At 44.9% G+C, this 16258-nt stretch overlaps 3 protein-coding genes across 3 annotated transcripts; 2 read left to right on the top strand and 1 right to left on the bottom strand.

The window, feature by feature from the left end:
- The first annotated feature begins 2588 nt into the window (after positions 1-2588).
- On the top strand, positions 2589-5422 carry LOC141006359 (caspase-3-like). The gene is made up of 4 exons (XM_073478538.1): positions 2589-2805; positions 3555-3718; positions 3833-3959; positions 5038-5422. Exons 1-4 carry the CDS (start codon positions 2589-2591, stop codon positions 5349-5351), a joined length of 822 nt encoding a protein of 273 aa, XP_073334639.1. The 3' UTR covers positions 5352-5422.
- Positions 5423-8891: 3469 nt separating this feature from the next.
- On the top strand, positions 8892-10364 carry LOC141006126 (tumor necrosis factor-like). Its single transcript, XM_073478248.1, has 4 exons — positions 8892-9106; positions 9215-9269; positions 9704-9769; positions 9851-10364. Exons 1-4 carry the CDS (start codon positions 8924-8926, stop codon positions 10255-10257), a joined length of 711 nt encoding a protein of 236 aa, XP_073334349.1. The 5' UTR covers positions 8892-8923; the 3' UTR covers positions 10258-10364.
- Positions 10365-12291: 1927 nt separating this feature from the next.
- LOC141006392 (caspase-7-like) lies at positions 12292-15329 on the bottom strand. Its single transcript, XM_073478582.1, has 4 exons — positions 15049-15329; positions 14109-14272; positions 13868-13994; positions 12292-12686 (listed from the first exon to the last, which is right to left on the bottom strand). Exons 1-4 carry the CDS (start codon positions 15314-15316, stop codon positions 12373-12375), a joined length of 873 nt encoding a protein of 290 aa, XP_073334683.1. The 5' UTR covers positions 15317-15329; the 3' UTR covers positions 12292-12372.
- Between the last annotated feature and the right edge of the window lie 929 nt (positions 15330-16258).

Raw genomic sequence — 16258 nt, 5'->3', positions numbered from 1 at the left:
CTTTACATGAATAGTTACCTTTTTTGTATCCTTATTACGTAATCCTGTTAAATGTATTCCAAGTGTGATTTTCTAACAACTTTAGTTACAAGTTACTTTGCAGACAAACAAGTAAAAGTTCATCATGTCTCAGTCATATAATAATCAACAATAAAACATAAATATATGTAAAATAGTCACAGTTGTCATTTTGCAGCAGTCTGATATTTTCACCTTTGTTACAAACATTTTGCAGACGACACGTTCTTGTACTTGTTTAATATTTTCAGCGCAGGCGTTCACTTTGTGTTCTTGTGCTGGTGCTCGTCAGGACTCTTGTCAGTACTTTGCACACTTATAAATAATGAGAGACGGAGTCAGTCAGCGTCTTTAATGAGTCATGTTGTTTGTGAGCACATCAGAAGCTGAAGGCTTTAATAACAGAGCAGGACTCTGAATGTTTGTCTGAATGTTTGAAGATGTGGAAAGTTACTGATGATGACAGTTCGTGTTTCTGCAACCTGTGTGACTTGATTTCCAGCTGCGACATTGTCAGCTGATGATGTTTTCAGTTAGTGAGTCTGTCTGTGTGTGCATGCCACACCTCTTGTATCATAAACTAACACAGGAGCAATGTTGAGAATATAGCCTGGAGTTTATTGGCTGTGTGTGTCTGGTGTCGCCATCGTGCAGGATACAGTCATAAAACTGTACGTGTTTGGAGCTGAGATCAAAATGGAGGCTGAGTGAGAAACTAGAGAGGTGGGAGGAAGGAAAGGGGTCAACGGCCCCCGAGTCCACGGCCCTGGCACACATTCATTTTAAGTTGCAGATCACTGTGACCCAAACCAACCATTCCTGTCCAATGTAGTGCAGCTGTTGTTGTCTTAACCTGCTCTGTCCGTCTGTCTGTGTGTCTGTGTGTCTGTCTGTGTGTCTGTCTGTGTGTCTGTCTGTCTGTCCATCTATGTGTCTGTGTGTCTGTGTGTCTGTCTGTCTGTCTGTGTGTGTGTGTGTGTCTGTGTGTGTGTCTGTCTGTGTGTGTGTCTGTCTGTCTGTCTGTGTGTCTGTCTGTGTGTCTGTGTGTGTGTGTCTGTCTGTGTGTCTGTGTGTGTGTGTGTCTGTCTGTGTGTCTGTCTGTCTGTCTGTCTGTGTGTCTGTCTGTGTGTCTGTGTGTGTGTCTGTCTGTCCGTCTGTCTGTCTGTCTGTCTGTGTGTCTGTGTGTCTGTCTGTGTGTCTGTCTGTGTGTCTGTCTGTCTGTCCGTCTATGTGTCTGTGTGTCTGTGTGTCTGTCTGTCTGTCTGTGTGTCTGTCTGTCTGTGTGTGTGTGTGTCTGTCTGTGTGTCTGTGTGTGTGTGTCTGTCTGTGTGTCTGTGTGTGTCTGTCTGTGTGTCTGTGTGTGTGTGTCTGTCTGTGTGTCTGTGTGTGTGTGTGTCTGTCTGTGTGTCTGTCTGTCCGTCTATGTGTCTGTGTGTCTGTGTGTCTGTCTGTGTGTCTGTGTGTGTGTGTCTGTCTGTGTGTCTGTGTGTGTGTGTCTGTCTGTGTGTCTGTGTGTGTGTGTGTCTGTCTGTGTGTCTGTGTGTGTGTGTGTCTGTCTGTCTGTGTGTCTGTGTGTGTGTGTGTCTGTCTGTGTGTCTGTCTGTCCGTCTATGTGTCTGTGTGTCTGTGTGTCTGTCTGTCTGTCTGTGTGTCTGTCTGTCTGTGTGTGTGTGTGTCTGTCTGTGTGTCTGTGTGTGTGTGTCTGTCTGTGTGTCTGTCTGTGTGTCTGTCTGTCTGTCTGTCTGTGTGTCTGTCTGTCTGTGTGTGTGTGTGTGTGTGTCTGTCTGTCTGTGTGTCTGTGTGTGTGTGTGTCTGTCTGTGTGTCTGTCTGTGTGTCTGTGTGTCTGTGTGTCTGTCTGTCTGTCTGTCTGTCTGTCTGTCTGTCTGTGTGTCTGTCTGTCTGTGGACAGATTTCTGTCAGTGCTGTAGTGTCACAGTGTTGCGTTGACGGCTGCTGTGATCCCATCAGAAGTTGGTCTGTAGTTATTTTTGTGTCACTCCAAGACGTCCTGTTGTTCAGGTGTCATCATGGCGACAGAGTCCCTCCATGACTCAAGCTTTTATTATTATAATACTCTGAATCAGTATTAGCACACTGAGTACTCTTAACTAATTCAGTTAAATATTACTGTTTTGAAGTCAAGTCTTATTTTCATTGTCCTTTTTCATCTGTCTATTATTTTCTCAATTAATTTATTAGTTGTTTGTTTTATAAAATGTCGATCAGTGTTTCATCCACAACCCAAAGAACTTCAGTGTACTCTCTGAGAGGAAAGAAACCAGAAAATATTCACACCTGACGGAAACACACCTGAGGACAGAGGTGCAGGGGGTTTGCACAGTTACGTTTCCCAGCAGACGCTGTAATGGATGATTACATCACACATGTGTTCCTTATACGACCAGGAAACTCCATATATGGTGAGACTGGAGGAGTGTTGCTTCAGAGGTTTAAAAGGAGCACAGAGGCACAAAGACACATCAGAGACACACGAAGAAGAAGAAGAAGAAGAAGAAGAAGAAGAAGAAGAAGAAGAAGAAGAAGAAGAAGAAGAAGAAGCAGGAGCAGCATGCTGCAGTGGAGACGACCGATGGATCACAGGGGGCAGTGTAACAGGGCAGTGTTGGTGTCTGTGGCACAGTTTCATCCGGGGGTGAGTCTGCAGAGGAGGCCTGGAGCCGACAAGGACACCAAGAAACTCCACCGCACCCTCAGCAAACTGGGCTTCAAGGTGGACATCCACAGCGACCTGAGCGCAGACGAAATCTATGAGCTGTTTCAGAAAGGTAACACACACAACACACACTCTGTCAGTGTGTTTCTATGTGTATTAATGTGCATACTGACTGATCGGAGCACAGGTCGTCTGTCACTGTGCAGAGAACACACGCTGCTGCTTTATTTATTCACTGATTTATTATAAGATGGTTCAGATCTCAGGAAACACTCCAGAATAATCTGCCCCTCCAGCCTGAACCTGTGAACCTCTGGTAAAAGTTTAACTCATGTTTGAACCCAGAGAGAGTCTGTGCTCGCCCTCTGTTGTCAGCCTCTCCACGCTGACTGACATCAGTGTGACACAAACATCAACATCAAACATCGACATCCTGCAAACTGCACGAAGCTTTGAGCCTTTCCTTTAAAACTTTACGTAGCAAACAGAAATCCATCTTTACAGCACGTCTGAAATCTGATGGGACGTTTTTCTGTCCCGTCATTGAACCTCAACGACCACACACAACAATCTGGGTACAAAATAATGACTTAATGACTTTAACTTTATATAAGCAGACAGCCTGTGTGTTCAGAGGACAGACACACAGATATCAGACAGGCTGAAGGTTGATGTGGAGTTTTATAGCTGATAATCTTTAATAGATAAAGTGGAGAACAGAGACCTGCTGGATGTGATTATTGGTTATGTAATCCAGCTCTGATGGAGACGTTTGTGTTCGTCAGGAGAACAAAGTCATAGATGAGGACTGACCCAGTGTGTGTGTGTGTGTGTGTGTGTGTGTGTGTGTGTGTGCTGCAGAGAGCCGGCGGCCTGTGAAGGACTGTTTTCTGGCCGTCTTGTCGTCTCACGGGGAGGAGGGCTGCGTGTTCGGGGCTGATGGGAAACCCGTCCAACTGTCGTGGATCTTCTCGTGTTTTGACAATGAATATATGGAGGAAAAGGCCAAAGTGTTCCTGGTACAGGTGAGTACAGGTGAGCAGCAGGAGGAGAGCAGTCTGTCCTGCCAGCAGCACACAAAGCTTCTCCTTCAGGTTGTGTTACTGAGGACGTTGTGTTGTTGCTGTCTGTCTCTGCAGGCCTGTCGAGGACACGCTCTGGATCCTGGTGTGGAGGTGGATTCAGCTGATGACAGCAGAGAGAGCAGCTTCTCACAGTATCTCTCACTTCCTGTAGATACAGCTGTGATGTACGCCACACCACCAGGTAAACACCTGTCCTGCTTCACTGCACACAGACCTCCAGCTGTGTGGAGCTGCAGGTGGAGCTGGTCCAGTTGATGTTCAGTGAAACACAGAGATCAATTCAGTCAAATGTAATAAAGCCCACTCGAACATCCTGAAGAACCTTTAGAAGGTTCTCACTGACCACTACAACCTCCAGAGGAACCACAAAAACCTTCCTGACCCCGGGAACCTGAAAGAAACCTTAAAATACTATATGACCTCCTCAGTGGCTGCTAGAACCTTTCAGAGAACCTCTACAGAACCTCTACACCATCAACACTGGCCACTAAAACCTCCTCAGGGACGACTTAAATCTTCTGAACTACACTTACAACCTCCTTAATGACCACAGTAACCTGAAAGAGCCACAGGAACATTATCAGTGACTACTAGAACCTCCTCAAAAGCCATTAAGTCAAGCGAAGACATTAGAACCTCATCAATAACCACTAAAACTTACTAAACGACCCGTAGAACCTCCTTAATGACATCAACAACCTCTTAAAGACCCCCCATTGAAACTTCTTAAGTCCTGCAGAACCTCCTAAATGAACCCTAGAACCTCATGTAGAACCATCTCAACAACCACGAACCAGTGCAAACCTGGTGACCCCTAAAACATTTAGAGATGTTGCTGGTCAACAGTGTGTAAATATGAATAACATGTATCTCTTGATGGTTGATGGTTGATGATTGATGGTTGATGACTGATGGTTGATGACTGATGGTTGATGACTGATTGTTGATGGTTGATGACTGATGGTTGCTGACTGATAGTTGCTAACTGATGGTTGATGGTTGATGACTGATGGTTGATGACTGATTGTTGATGGTTGATGACTGATGATTGATGGTTGATGACTGATGATTGATGGTTGCTGACTGATGGTTGATGGTTGATGACTGATGGTTGATGGTTGATGACTGATGGTTGATGGTTGATGGTTGATGGTTGATGGTTGCTGACTGATAGTTGCTAATTGATGGTTGATGATCTGTGTGTTTGTCTCTGGATCATCTTGTCTGTTTAACCTGTCTCTCCTCCGTCCTCTCCTCAGGTTACGGAGCCTTCATGCACCCCCTGGGATCAGTCTTCCTCCAGACCTTCTGCACTTTATTAAAGGAGGAAGACTTTCGTAACCTGGAGCTGACTCGCCTGATGACCCGCCTCTCCCACAGAGTGGCCTACACCTTCCAGGCCAAAGGTCGCGTCCTGGGCGGGAAGAAAGAGATGCCGTGCCTCGTGACACGACTGACCAGAGAAGTGTTCCCGTTCGCCAAGTCGGGGAAAGACAGCGGGTCCACCGGGCTCTCGGCCACGTCACTGGTCCACACCGACAACACCCGGAAACGGACTCCCTCCATCAGTTAGACTGCAGAGCGCCAGTGTACGTGACTGCGTCTGAATGTGTGAGGACAATAATTATCATCAGGAATGTAGATGAACGAGAGGAGATTCCAGAAGAAGTCAGAAACCAGTTTGTTTTCCTCAACATGTCTGACTTCCTGAAGAAAGTCCAAAGATTTCATGAAGGAAACAGCTGCTGAAATATTCTGCTGATATTGTACATAACTCTGGAGCAGGTTGTCTTGTGTTCACATGTGACATTGTGTCATTTATTTATTCATGTATCTGTTTGTTATTAAAGAACGATTTAATTGACAGAGTGTTTCAGCTTCCTTCTGTCTGCTCTCTGTGATGGAAGAACACGTCCGTCAGAACATCTGAACCCGGTCCAGTACGGCCTCAATCAGTAGATGTTAGTCAGCACCTCTGATACAGATTAACACACCGCTGGCATCACGTCTGTCTGCTGACGAGCAGGAGAGGAAGTCCGGTCAGTGAGTGAAGCAGATTCAGGTGAAATGTTTCAGTGTGTTTCAGATCTGAAGAAGGATCGAGACATGAAGCTCTCAGTCTGTGTCCTGACAATCATAAAGTCATTACAGGAAGTCACTGAACTTCAACAGAACTGAAAGTATCGAGCAGACCTGTGACTGAAAACATAACTGATAGCACACCTGACTTCACACCTGCATTACATCATAACCAGCTGACTCACGAGGTCAAAAGTCACAGGACGAGTGTGATCACACGTCAATGAGATAAGTCGACCTCCTGATGGTGTTGTGTCAGTTTCTCTTTGGCAGACCTTTAAAGGAGCACTACGTAGTTTTATAGAAGAAATTCAAACTGAGAGTCACTGAACTTCAACAGAACTGAAAGAATCAGGCAGACCTGTGACTGAAAACATGACTGATAGCTGACTTCACCTGCACGCTGCTGCATTGCATCATCACCTGGCTACGTTCAGACTGCAGGCAGACTCAAAGCAGATCATTACGACAGACCGTCTGCTCTGTCATTTGTCAGTGATCAGACCAGATTTTTGAGACAGCAGCCTGTCTGCACGAGATGCTGTGGTATCGATGTAGGCGTCAGTCACTATGTACTCTGGTGACGAGACTTTCACAACACAGAAACAAGAGAATTGAGGATCCCTCCTAACAGTCCATCATGTTGCGGTGTTTGCTCACAGGCTGTTGTCCTCAGTGTTGTCTTCATGCTGCTGCGCTCGTAGCCGCTCTGATGCACTTCTAGTTTGACGTCGACGTTGTGCGTCACGCTGCGAGTGACACAAAAGACACCTTGATATCTGATAGAAGCGTCCAGAGCGTCCGGACCGAGAGGCGTCTGCAGGAAGCTGATTTGAATCAGTCATAAACCTAACTGAATCTGAACAGCCTCTGTGTGTGTGTCTGTGTGTGTGTGTGTGTGTGTGTATCTGTTGTGGCTCCAGAGGAAGCTGCATCTGATAAACTGTGATGTCACTCAGTGGCTAAGTTGCATTGTGGGTAATGTATTCTTTTCCTTTTCCCCTTGTTTCTCGCAGCACACAAACAACTTGGACTGTTTGGACCGCACCATTCTCATTATTGATCAGTCATTGACGACTTGATCAGTCTCCTGATAAGAGACAGAAGCTGCACAGCTGTTTATTCCTGCTGAGCAGAGTGATAACTGATGTTTTCATCGAGGAAGGAAATGTGTCTGATAATCTGATGATATCTGATGTGTGCGTCTTCAGAAACACGTTTCATCAGTCAGCACACCGACGAACAAACTCCACCAGTCACAGACAACAGAAATAGTTCAGTTAAACATGTGTCGACGTGAATTTAAGCTCCTGACACCAAACTGACACCACAGAACGAGCGTGATGAAGGTTGACTGCTGCGTCGCATCCAACAGGAAGCTGCACAGAGACGACAGCTGACGGACAACTAGCTCGTACGCTCTGCGCCTGCATGACAGGAAACATCTCTCCACACCACCAGGGGGCAGTAATCTGTATTCAAAACAAGTGTCCAGGAGATAAAATGCCCTTTCAGAGTGTCATCAGGACTTGAACATTGATCTGAGGCTCAGTTCTGAGAAGATAGAAATAATGTAATAAGTAATGTCAGATAAACAGTTTCCAGTCTATCACACTCCCCCTTCACACAGTGATGACAGAGGCTGCCAACTGCTCATCAGGAGCAATTTGTGGTTCAGTATCTTGCTCAAGGATACTTCGACATACAGTCGATCTGGGATTTGAGCCTGCGAGCTTCCGATTGCAGCTGCCAGCGGTGACCTCCAGTCACCTCCAGTCACCTCCAGTCACCTCCAGTGTGGTCGGGCTGCTGAGGCTGCTCTGTGGTTTGTGTTTTTTAGCTGAATTGTGTTTTGGTTTATGTTTTCTTCTTCACAGGTAGATCCAGGTGTCTCGTCAGCATCCAGCTGCCGTACAACTGTCGTACAACTGTCCGTCTTCTCTTCCTTTCTTTCTGGTTTTATAGAATTTTAGTGAATGTTTTGATAAATAACCCGTTATAACAACGACCCACACTGAGTGTTGAAGCCTCTTTATTGAAGTGTCTCAATCCACCAATAATACATTTAATTACATTCACATATCTCCCAAAAACTGTGATGTCTTAAATACAAATACATGCAACAGGTGCAAACATTAATAAAACTTTAACCCCAGAAGGAAAATGAAAGACACACGACTAAAGACAGTGTTCATGAGAAAATCTCCAGAGGAAACTGACAGGAAGTGGTCTGATGAGATCTGAGAGTTCGATCAAAGTTTTTCACGTTTTAATTTGGAGCCAAAGTGATTCTGACGGTTTTACTTCAGTCGACCAGGATCGTTATCATAGTTTTATCTGAGTCTTTATTTCATTAGTTTGTTCCTTCATCATAACGAACCGTCTTCACACTTCAGTCACGTGTTCAAACGTTTTAACTGAACTGAGAAACGTCTCAGCTCAAACTGAAGCATGTGATCTGACACCACACCTCCATTTTCTAACACCAGCACAGTTTAGTTTGATTATTTTACAGTTATTAGACTGACCTAAAGCCTCGTGCAGCAGCGTGATGGTTTCTGCACCCTTCAAAAACTGCCACGTATTTTCCCTCCTGCGTACTGATCGTGTCGATACGTCTCTTCTGAGTATTTACAGCCGAGGTCGATTCTGATAACCATAAAAAATTAGAAAACACACAATCTGATAAAACTTTGTAACTGTGCTCCTGATAACAAGTGAACTGTGGTCAAATATAAAAGATATTATTAGATTATAGTAGATTATATGATTGATGAATGAGTGTGTCCATCACTTGAATGTTGTAGATGTTAAATGTGAAGCTGATTTAAGTTCACAGTGTGCGTGTGCACGTGTGTGTGTGTGTGTGTGTGTGTGTGTGTGTGTGTGTGTGTGTGTGTGTATCCTGCCCATCCGCAGTTTCCTCCTGCAGATAAAACCTGAGCTCTGTGTCTGAAGTTCAATCTGACGACAGAAACAGAAGCAGCTGAGGAGACTCGTCTCTACAGGACGGACTCGTCTCTACAGGACGGACTCGTCTCTACAGGACGGACTCGTCTCTACAGGATGGCAGTGTGTGAGGCCTCAGCTGACGGGCCGGTGGGTACCGAGGGGCGGCCGGTGATAACAGATAAGAGGTGGTCCACAGGGTGGAAGCTGACGCTGTCCGGAGCTCTTCTCTTTGTGGCACTTCTTTTTATCGGACGCACCGGGCTGCTCTGGTACTGCACTGGAAGGCCGGACGTGACGGTGAGGAGCAGCTTCAATCAGAAATCTTTTAAAACCTGTAAATTCTGACAGAAGGAAGAAGAAATGTCTGTGTTTGTGTCTCTAATCCCTCCTGTTGCCTCCATATAGACACAATCAGGCCGAACTGAAGCACCAACCAACAGCGACACAGCTGAGAGAACAGGTGATTAAACTCTGAGGGGTTTGCTGAGGTACACGTGATGTCATCTGTAGGACTCGTGTCCGTTAACACAATAATCAGGTTTTTATGTGACACTCAGCACAACCTGGACAGTTTGTGTTAGTAACATACGTCTCGCTGCCTCTACAGAAGTTAATCCTACAGATCAAATGTCTGAAAAGATCTTTTCCTGAAACAAATGCTTTTTTTTGCCTAAACCTAACTACGGACTGGATGTGAACATCAGACCTTACACGGCCTCCGTTGACCCAAACATCCTCCCTGCAAACGCCGCTCGGTTCATAAATTAAAATACAGTCGTCACGACATCACGACCGTGTAGACGACTCCTCTACATTATATTTCTGACAGCTTTACGAACGGTGACGCTGTGTTGACTGTTTGAGACAAGCTCACATTCGTCTTCCTCTCCTCAGATTCCAGCGACGCGCTGAGGATCGTCAGCAGCGAAGAGAAAGCAGCCGTCCATCTGGAGGTGGAAGGTGAGCGACAGCCTGACTTGACTTGCTCCATGATGGACTCATGTCTCAGAGAATCAGTGTTTCTCCTGACTCTTTCTCCAGGTTTCTGCAAAGACGGTGAGCTGAAGTGGAGAGACAGCGGCGGCGATGCGTTCGCTCAGGGCGGCCTCCGACTGGTGAACAACACCATCGTCATTCCACAAAGCGGCCTGTACTTCGTCTACAGCCAGGCGGTGTTCAGTTTCACCTGCAGCTACGACACGTACGTAAGCCACAAGATCTTCCGCTACTCCGACTCCTTCGCCGTTCCCCGTTTGATCATGTTCGCCATCAAGTCGGTGTGCCAAGACTTTGCCAGGCAGAACGGAAAGGACAACTTCTTCGAGCCCGTTTATCTGGGAGCAGTGTTTCATCTGAAGGAAGGAGACCGACTGGAGGCCAAGCTCTACTGGGACGGGGACGTGCAGACCGACAGCGGCAAGACTTTCTTTGGTGTGTTTGCAGTTTGAGACGACTCTGCGCTCTGCACCGTGCCGGAGGGTTGATGGAGGTTTTTGTATAAATATAAAAAGTGTAAATGTTTCTCAAATCTCAACAGAAATAAATCTACAGAAGAGGATTAGAGCCAACATGAAACATGTATTTCAGTCCTGAGAAGAAAATATTTCCCTCAGGCACAAATTATCAAGAAATTAAAGAAAATTAAGTTGAAGTGGTTTGACTGTTTTAGTTCTGAATGTGTGAATGTTATTTCAACATCTTGCTTTTGTTTGATCACTCAGAAGCCACATTTAATTATGGCTGAGTCTTTCTTAAACGCTTTGATGTTTGACTCCTCACATGAAGTCAAACACTTTGTATTCTACGTCTCAGGGTCCAAAACCGGAGGTTACACAATATTATACTCAAGTCAAAGATACTTTAGTGAAACTTTACTTTGATGGCCTCACACCACTCTGCTCCATCTGAGCTTTTTCATTTTACTTTTAATTGAAATGTTTTGGCTTTTTTAAAGGTGCTATTTATAAGAAAAGTACATTTTTGAGTCTCGTTCCAAACTCATCAGAAAGTGACGCTTTAAGATTGTAGGACGAGTCGACCGCCATCCCAAGGCATCACTTTTTGACGAGTTGGGAATGAGACTCAAAAATCAACTTTTCTTATTTGTATTTCATCTTGGACAAGTAAAAGAAATAAAAATCTGCAGGTGAAGGTTCTGAGTTGTGATTACTTTCTACCAAGTTTGACACGAGCCACAAAATGATGTCGTTTTCTTAATAACCGAGCTAACGAGCACGCTGCTGCCACATGTAACCTGTTTTGTACCAACATTTATTTTTATTTTGTAACATCAGGCTTTCATATTAAATCTATTTGAACTGTGACATGGGACTGTGATACTGTCATGAAATACACAATGATTGTAGAAATGAAATAAACTCAAAGATTTAATGTAATCAACTGTATAAAGCCACTAACTACACATACCACTGGTCGAACATGAGCGACCTCTAGTGGTGCTCAGAGGAATCACACATATATTTGAGGAAATTAGATAAATTCATTTAAATGTGACTGAATAAACTGAATAAACAAACTGACCTTAAAGGACAACACAGTTTATACTGTTTTACTTTGTGTATATGTGGCGGACCCTGACACCTCTCTAGCTTCAGACAGTGTTCTGGGACCTTATTTTCCTCTGAGAGCAGCTTGTTTATTCTCTTATGGAACAAAGTTTGTATTATTACCTCATTAATGTTGTAAATATTAAAAATCTCAGTTTGAATTTAATTAAATTATTATAATTATTATAATTCATTTATAAAACTACGTAGTGCTCCTTTAAAGGTCTGCCAAAGAGAAACTGACACAACACCATCAGGAGGTCGACTTATCTCGTTGACGTGTGATCACACTCGTCCTGTGACTTTTGACCTCGTGAGTCAGCTGGTTATGATGTAATGCAGGTGTGAAGTCAGGTGTGCTATCAGTTATGTTTTCAGTCACAGGTCTGCTCGATACTTTCAGTTCTGTTGAAGTTCAGTGACTTCCTGTAATGACTTTATGATTGTCAGGACACAGACTGAGAGCTTCATGTCTCGATCCTTCTTCAGATCTGAAACACACTGAAACATTTCACCTGAATCTGCTTCACTCACTGACCGGACTTCCTCTCCTGCTCGTCAGCAGACAGACGTGATGCCAGCGGTGTGTTAATCTGTATCAGAGGTGCTGACTAACATCTACTGATTGAGGCCGTACTGGACCGGGTTCAGATGTTCTGACGGACGTGTTCTTCCATCACAGAGAGCAGACAGAAGGAAGCTGAAACACTCTGTCAATTAAATCGTTCTTTAATAACAAACAGATACATGAATAAATAAATGACACAATGTCACATGTGAACACAAGACAACCTGCTCCAGAGTTATGTACAATATCAGCAGAATATTTCAGCAGCTGTTTCCTTCATGAAATCTTTGGACTTTCTTCAGACATGTTGAGGAAAACAAACTGGTTTCTGACTTCTTCTGGAATCTCCTCTCGTTCATCTACATTCCTGATGATAATTATTGTCCTCACACATTCAGACGCAGTCACGTGCACTGGCGCTCTGCAGTCTAACTGATGGAGGGAGTCCGTTTCCGGGTGTTGTCGGTGTGGACCAGTGACGTGGCCGAGAGCCCGGTGGACCCGCTGTCTTTCCCCGACTTGGCGAACGGGAACACTTCTCTGGTCAGTCGTGTCACGAGGCACGGCATCTCTTTCTTCCCGCCCAGGACGCGACCTTTGGCCTGGAAGGTGTAGGCCACTCTGTGGGAGAGGCGGGTCATCAGGCGAGTCAGCTCCAGGTTACGAAAGTCTTCCTCCTTTAATAAAGTGCAGAAGGTCTGGAGGAAGACTGATCCCAGGGGGTGCATGAAGGCTCCGTAACCTGAGGAGAGGACGGAGGAGAGACAGGTTAAACAGACAAGATGATCCAGAGACAAACACACAGATCATCAACCATCAGTTAGCAACCATCAGTCAGCAACCATCAACCATCAGTCATCAACCATCAACCATCAGTCATCAACCATCAACCATCAGTCATCAACCATCAACCATCAGTCAGCAACCATCAATCATCAGTCATCAACCATCAATCATCAACCAGTAATCATCAACCATCAATCATCAGTCATCAACCATCAATCATCAGTCATCAACCATCAACCATCAATCATCAGTCATCAACCATCAATCATCAGTCATCAACCATCAATCATCAACCAGTAATCATCAACCATCAATCATCAGTCATCAACCATCAGTCATCCGTCATCAACCATCAGTCATCAACCATCAACCATCAGTCATCAGTCATCAACCATCAGTCATCAGTCATCAACCATCAATCATCAGTCATCAACCATCAACCATCAGTCATCAGTCATCAACCATCAATCATCAGTCATCAACCATCAACCATCAGTCATCAACCATCAGTCATCAGTCATCAACCATCAATCATCAGTCATCAACCATCAAGAGATAATGTTTATTCATATTTAAACACTGTTGACCAGAAATGTCTCTAAATGTGTAAGGGGTCATTAAGGTTTGCATGGTACTTCCAGGGGTGTTAGTGGTCATTGAGACAGTTCTACAGGAGGTTCTAGTGGTCAGTGAGGAGGTTCTGATGTGCCTTTAGGAAATCTAGTCATTATTGATGAGGTTCTAGGGTTCATTTAGGAGGTTCTGCAGGACTTAAGAAGTTTCAATGGGGATTCTTTAAGAGGTTGTTGACGTAATTAAGGAGGTTCTACGGGTCGTTTAGTAAGTTTTAGTGGTTATCATATTGTATTTTAGGGTTTCTTTCAGGTTCCCGGGGTCAGGAAGGTTTTTGTGGTTCCTCTGGAGGTTGTAGTGGTCAGTGAGAACCTTCTAAAGGTTCTTCAGGATGTTCTAGTGGGCTTCAGGGGGTTTTAGGAGGCCCTGAGGTGGTCAGACTTTCATTTATTACATTTGACTGAATTGATCTCAGTGTTTCAGTGAAACATCAACTGGACCAGCTCCACCTGCAGCTCCACACAGCTGGAGGTCTGTGTGCAGTGAAGCAGGACAGGTGTTTACCTGGTGGTGTGGCGTACATCACAGCTGTATCTACAGGAAGTGAGAGATACTGTGAGAAGCTGCTCTCTCTGCTGTCATCAGCTGAATCCACCTCCACACCATCATCCAGAGCGTGTCCTCGACAGGCCTGCAGAGACAGACAGCAACAACACAACGTCCTCAGTAACACAACCTGAAGGAGAAGCTTTGTGTGCTGCTGGCAGGACAGACTGCTCTCCTCCTGCTGCTCACCTGTACTCACCTGTACCAGGAACACTTTGGCCTTTTCCTCCATATATTCGTTGTCAAAACACGAGAAGATCCACGACAGTTGGACGGGTTTCCCATCAGCCCCGAACACGCAGCCCTCCTTCCCGTGAGACGACAAGACGGCCAGAAAACAGTCCTTCACAGGCCGCCGGCTCTCTGCAGCACACACACACACACACACACACACACACACACACACACACACACACACACACACACACACACACACTGGGTCAGTCCTCATCTATGACTTTGTTCTCCTGACGAACACAAACGTCTCCATCAGAGCTGGATTACATAACCAATAATCACATCCAGCAGGTCGCTGTTCTCCACTTTATCTATTAAAGATTATCAGCTATAAAACTCCACATCAACCTTCAGCCTGTCTGATATCTGTGTGTCTGTCCTCTGAACACACAGGCTGTCTGCTTATATAAAGTTAAAGTCATTAAGTCATTATTTTGTACCCAGATTGTTGTGTGTGGTCGTTGAGGTTCAATGACGGGACAGAAAAACGTCCCATCAGATTTCAGACGTCCTGTAAAGATGGATTCCTGTTTGCTACGTAAAGTTTTAAAGGAAAGGCTCAAAGCTTCGTGCAGTTTGCAGGATGTCGATGTTTGATGTTGATGTTTGTGTCACACTGATGTCAGTCAGCGTGGAGAGGCTGACAACAGAGGGCGAGCACAGACTCTCTCTGGGTTCAAACAGGAGTTAAACTTTTACCAGAGGTTCACAGGTTCAGGCTGGGGGGCAGATTATTCTGGAGTGTTTCCTGAGATCTGAACCATCTTATAATAAATCAGTGAATAAATAAAGCAGCAGCGTGTGTTCTCTACACAGTGACAGACGACCTGTGCTCCGATCAGTCAGTATACACATTAATACACATAGAAACACACTGACAGAGTGTGTGTTGTGTGTGTTACCTTTCTGAAACAGCTCATAGATTTCGTCTGCGCTCAGGTCGCTGTGGATGTCCACCTTGAAGCCCAGTTTGCTGAGGGTGCGGTGGAGTTTCTTGGTGTCCTTGTCGGCTCCAGGCCTCCTCTGCAGACTCACCCCCGGATCAAACTGTGCCACAGACACCAACACTGCCCTGTTACACTGCCCCCTGTGATCCATCGGTCGTCTCCACTGCAGCATGCTGCTCCTGCTTCTTCTGCTTCTTCTGCTTCTTCTCCTTTGTGTGTCCATTACGTCTCCAACAGACTTTGTGTCTCTGCACAGAAGTTCAGGCGTGGCTGCCCATATATGGATGTACTTTTCAGACAGGAACAGGAACATGGATCACGTGTGTTTATGTAACACGGTGTTGTGTCACCGTCTTCTTCCCACAAGCGCTCGGAAACAACGCTGTGTTTTCCTCAGGTGAGTCAACGCTCCATAAAAAAACTGGATTTTCAGAGTCATGACCTGTTTCCTTCGACTACGTGGAGAGGAGTAAATTCCAAGCATGTCTGCACATGACTGACGTCTGTAGTGACTCAAACAATCAACGTGAAGAGAAAACGAAAGAAAACATCTAAAAAGTTCGCACTTTTGTTTGGTGCATTGGTGCAGTTTACAACAAAAATCCTGCTTTTACATTAAAGACTGAGACACAATGATCTGCTGACATCAGACAGAGCAACAGTCAGTCTGCAGGGACACTTTACTGCACTGAGTACTTTTACTTTTAACACTTTTAGCAACATTTCCACGATAATACTTGCATATTTTTACATGATCAACATTTTCAAAGCAGGACTTCACATGTCAGTGAGTATTTTACATGAATACATTTTGCTGATAATCCATCTGCACTTTTCCTCTATTTAAATCTAGATTGGGGATCGTGACTTGTACTTGAGTATTTCTATAATGTGGTTTCATTACTTTTACTTCAGTGAAGGTTTTGAGTGCTTCCTCCAACACTGAAACTGGAGGTCTGAGTGTGGCGTTAAGGGACCGACAGCTGTCACAGACGAACTGTTGTGTTTAGGTAAAAAGGTGAGGACCTAATGTAGAAACACACCGCAGGGAAACAAAAACAAGCTTTAATGAACCGCTGAAAAATCCAAAAACCAAGGGCCTGTATGTTTGTTCAAACTGTCATCTTTACAGCTCAAACACTCGTTTTCACTGATTGACGTCAGA

The sequence above is a fragment of the Pagrus major genome, chromosome 12 (assembly GCF_040436345.1).
Source record: "Pagrus major chromosome 12, Pma_NU_1.0".
Taxonomy (NCBI): domain Eukaryota; kingdom Metazoa; phylum Chordata; class Actinopteri; order Spariformes; family Sparidae; genus Pagrus; species Pagrus major.
The sequence above is the reverse complement of the archived record's forward strand: the minus strand, read 5'-3'. Positions and strand labels throughout refer to the sequence as shown.

Coding starts and splice junctions, on each gene's coding strand:
- LOC141006359 (XM_073478538.1), top strand. CDS start 2,589: ATGCTGCAGTGGAGACGACCGATGGATCACAGGGGGCAGTGTAACAGG. Junction 3,719..3,832: donor CCAAAGTGTTCCTGGTACAG/GTGAGTACAGGT, acceptor CTGTCTCTGCAG/GCCTGTCGAGGACACGCTCT. Junction 3,960..5,037: donor GATGTACGCCACACCACCAG/GTAAACACCTGT, acceptor TCCTCTCCTCAG/GTTACGGAGCCTTCATGCAC.
- LOC141006126 (XM_073478248.1), top strand. CDS start 8,924: ATGGCAGTGTGTGAGGCCTCAGCTGACGGGCCGGTGGGTACCGAGGGG. Junction 9,107..9,214: donor CTGGAAGGCCGGACGTGACG/GTGAGGAGCAGC, acceptor GCCTCCATATAG/ACACAATCAGGCCGAACTGA. Junction 9,270..9,703: donor CGACACAGCTGAGAGAACAG/GTGATTAAACTC, acceptor TCCTCTCCTCAG/ATTCCAGCGACGCGCTGAGG.
- LOC141006392 (XM_073478582.1), bottom strand. CDS start 15,316: ATGGACACACAAAGGAGAAGAAGCAGAAGAAGCAGAAGAAGCAGGAGC. Junction 14,273..15,048: donor CTATGAGCTGTTTCAGAAAG/GTAACACACACA, acceptor TGTGTGCTGCAG/AGAGCCGGCGGCCTGTGAAG. Junction 13,995..14,108: donor CCAAAGTGTTCCTGGTACAG/GTGAGTACAGGT, acceptor CTGTCTCTGCAG/GCCTGTCGAGGACACGCTCT.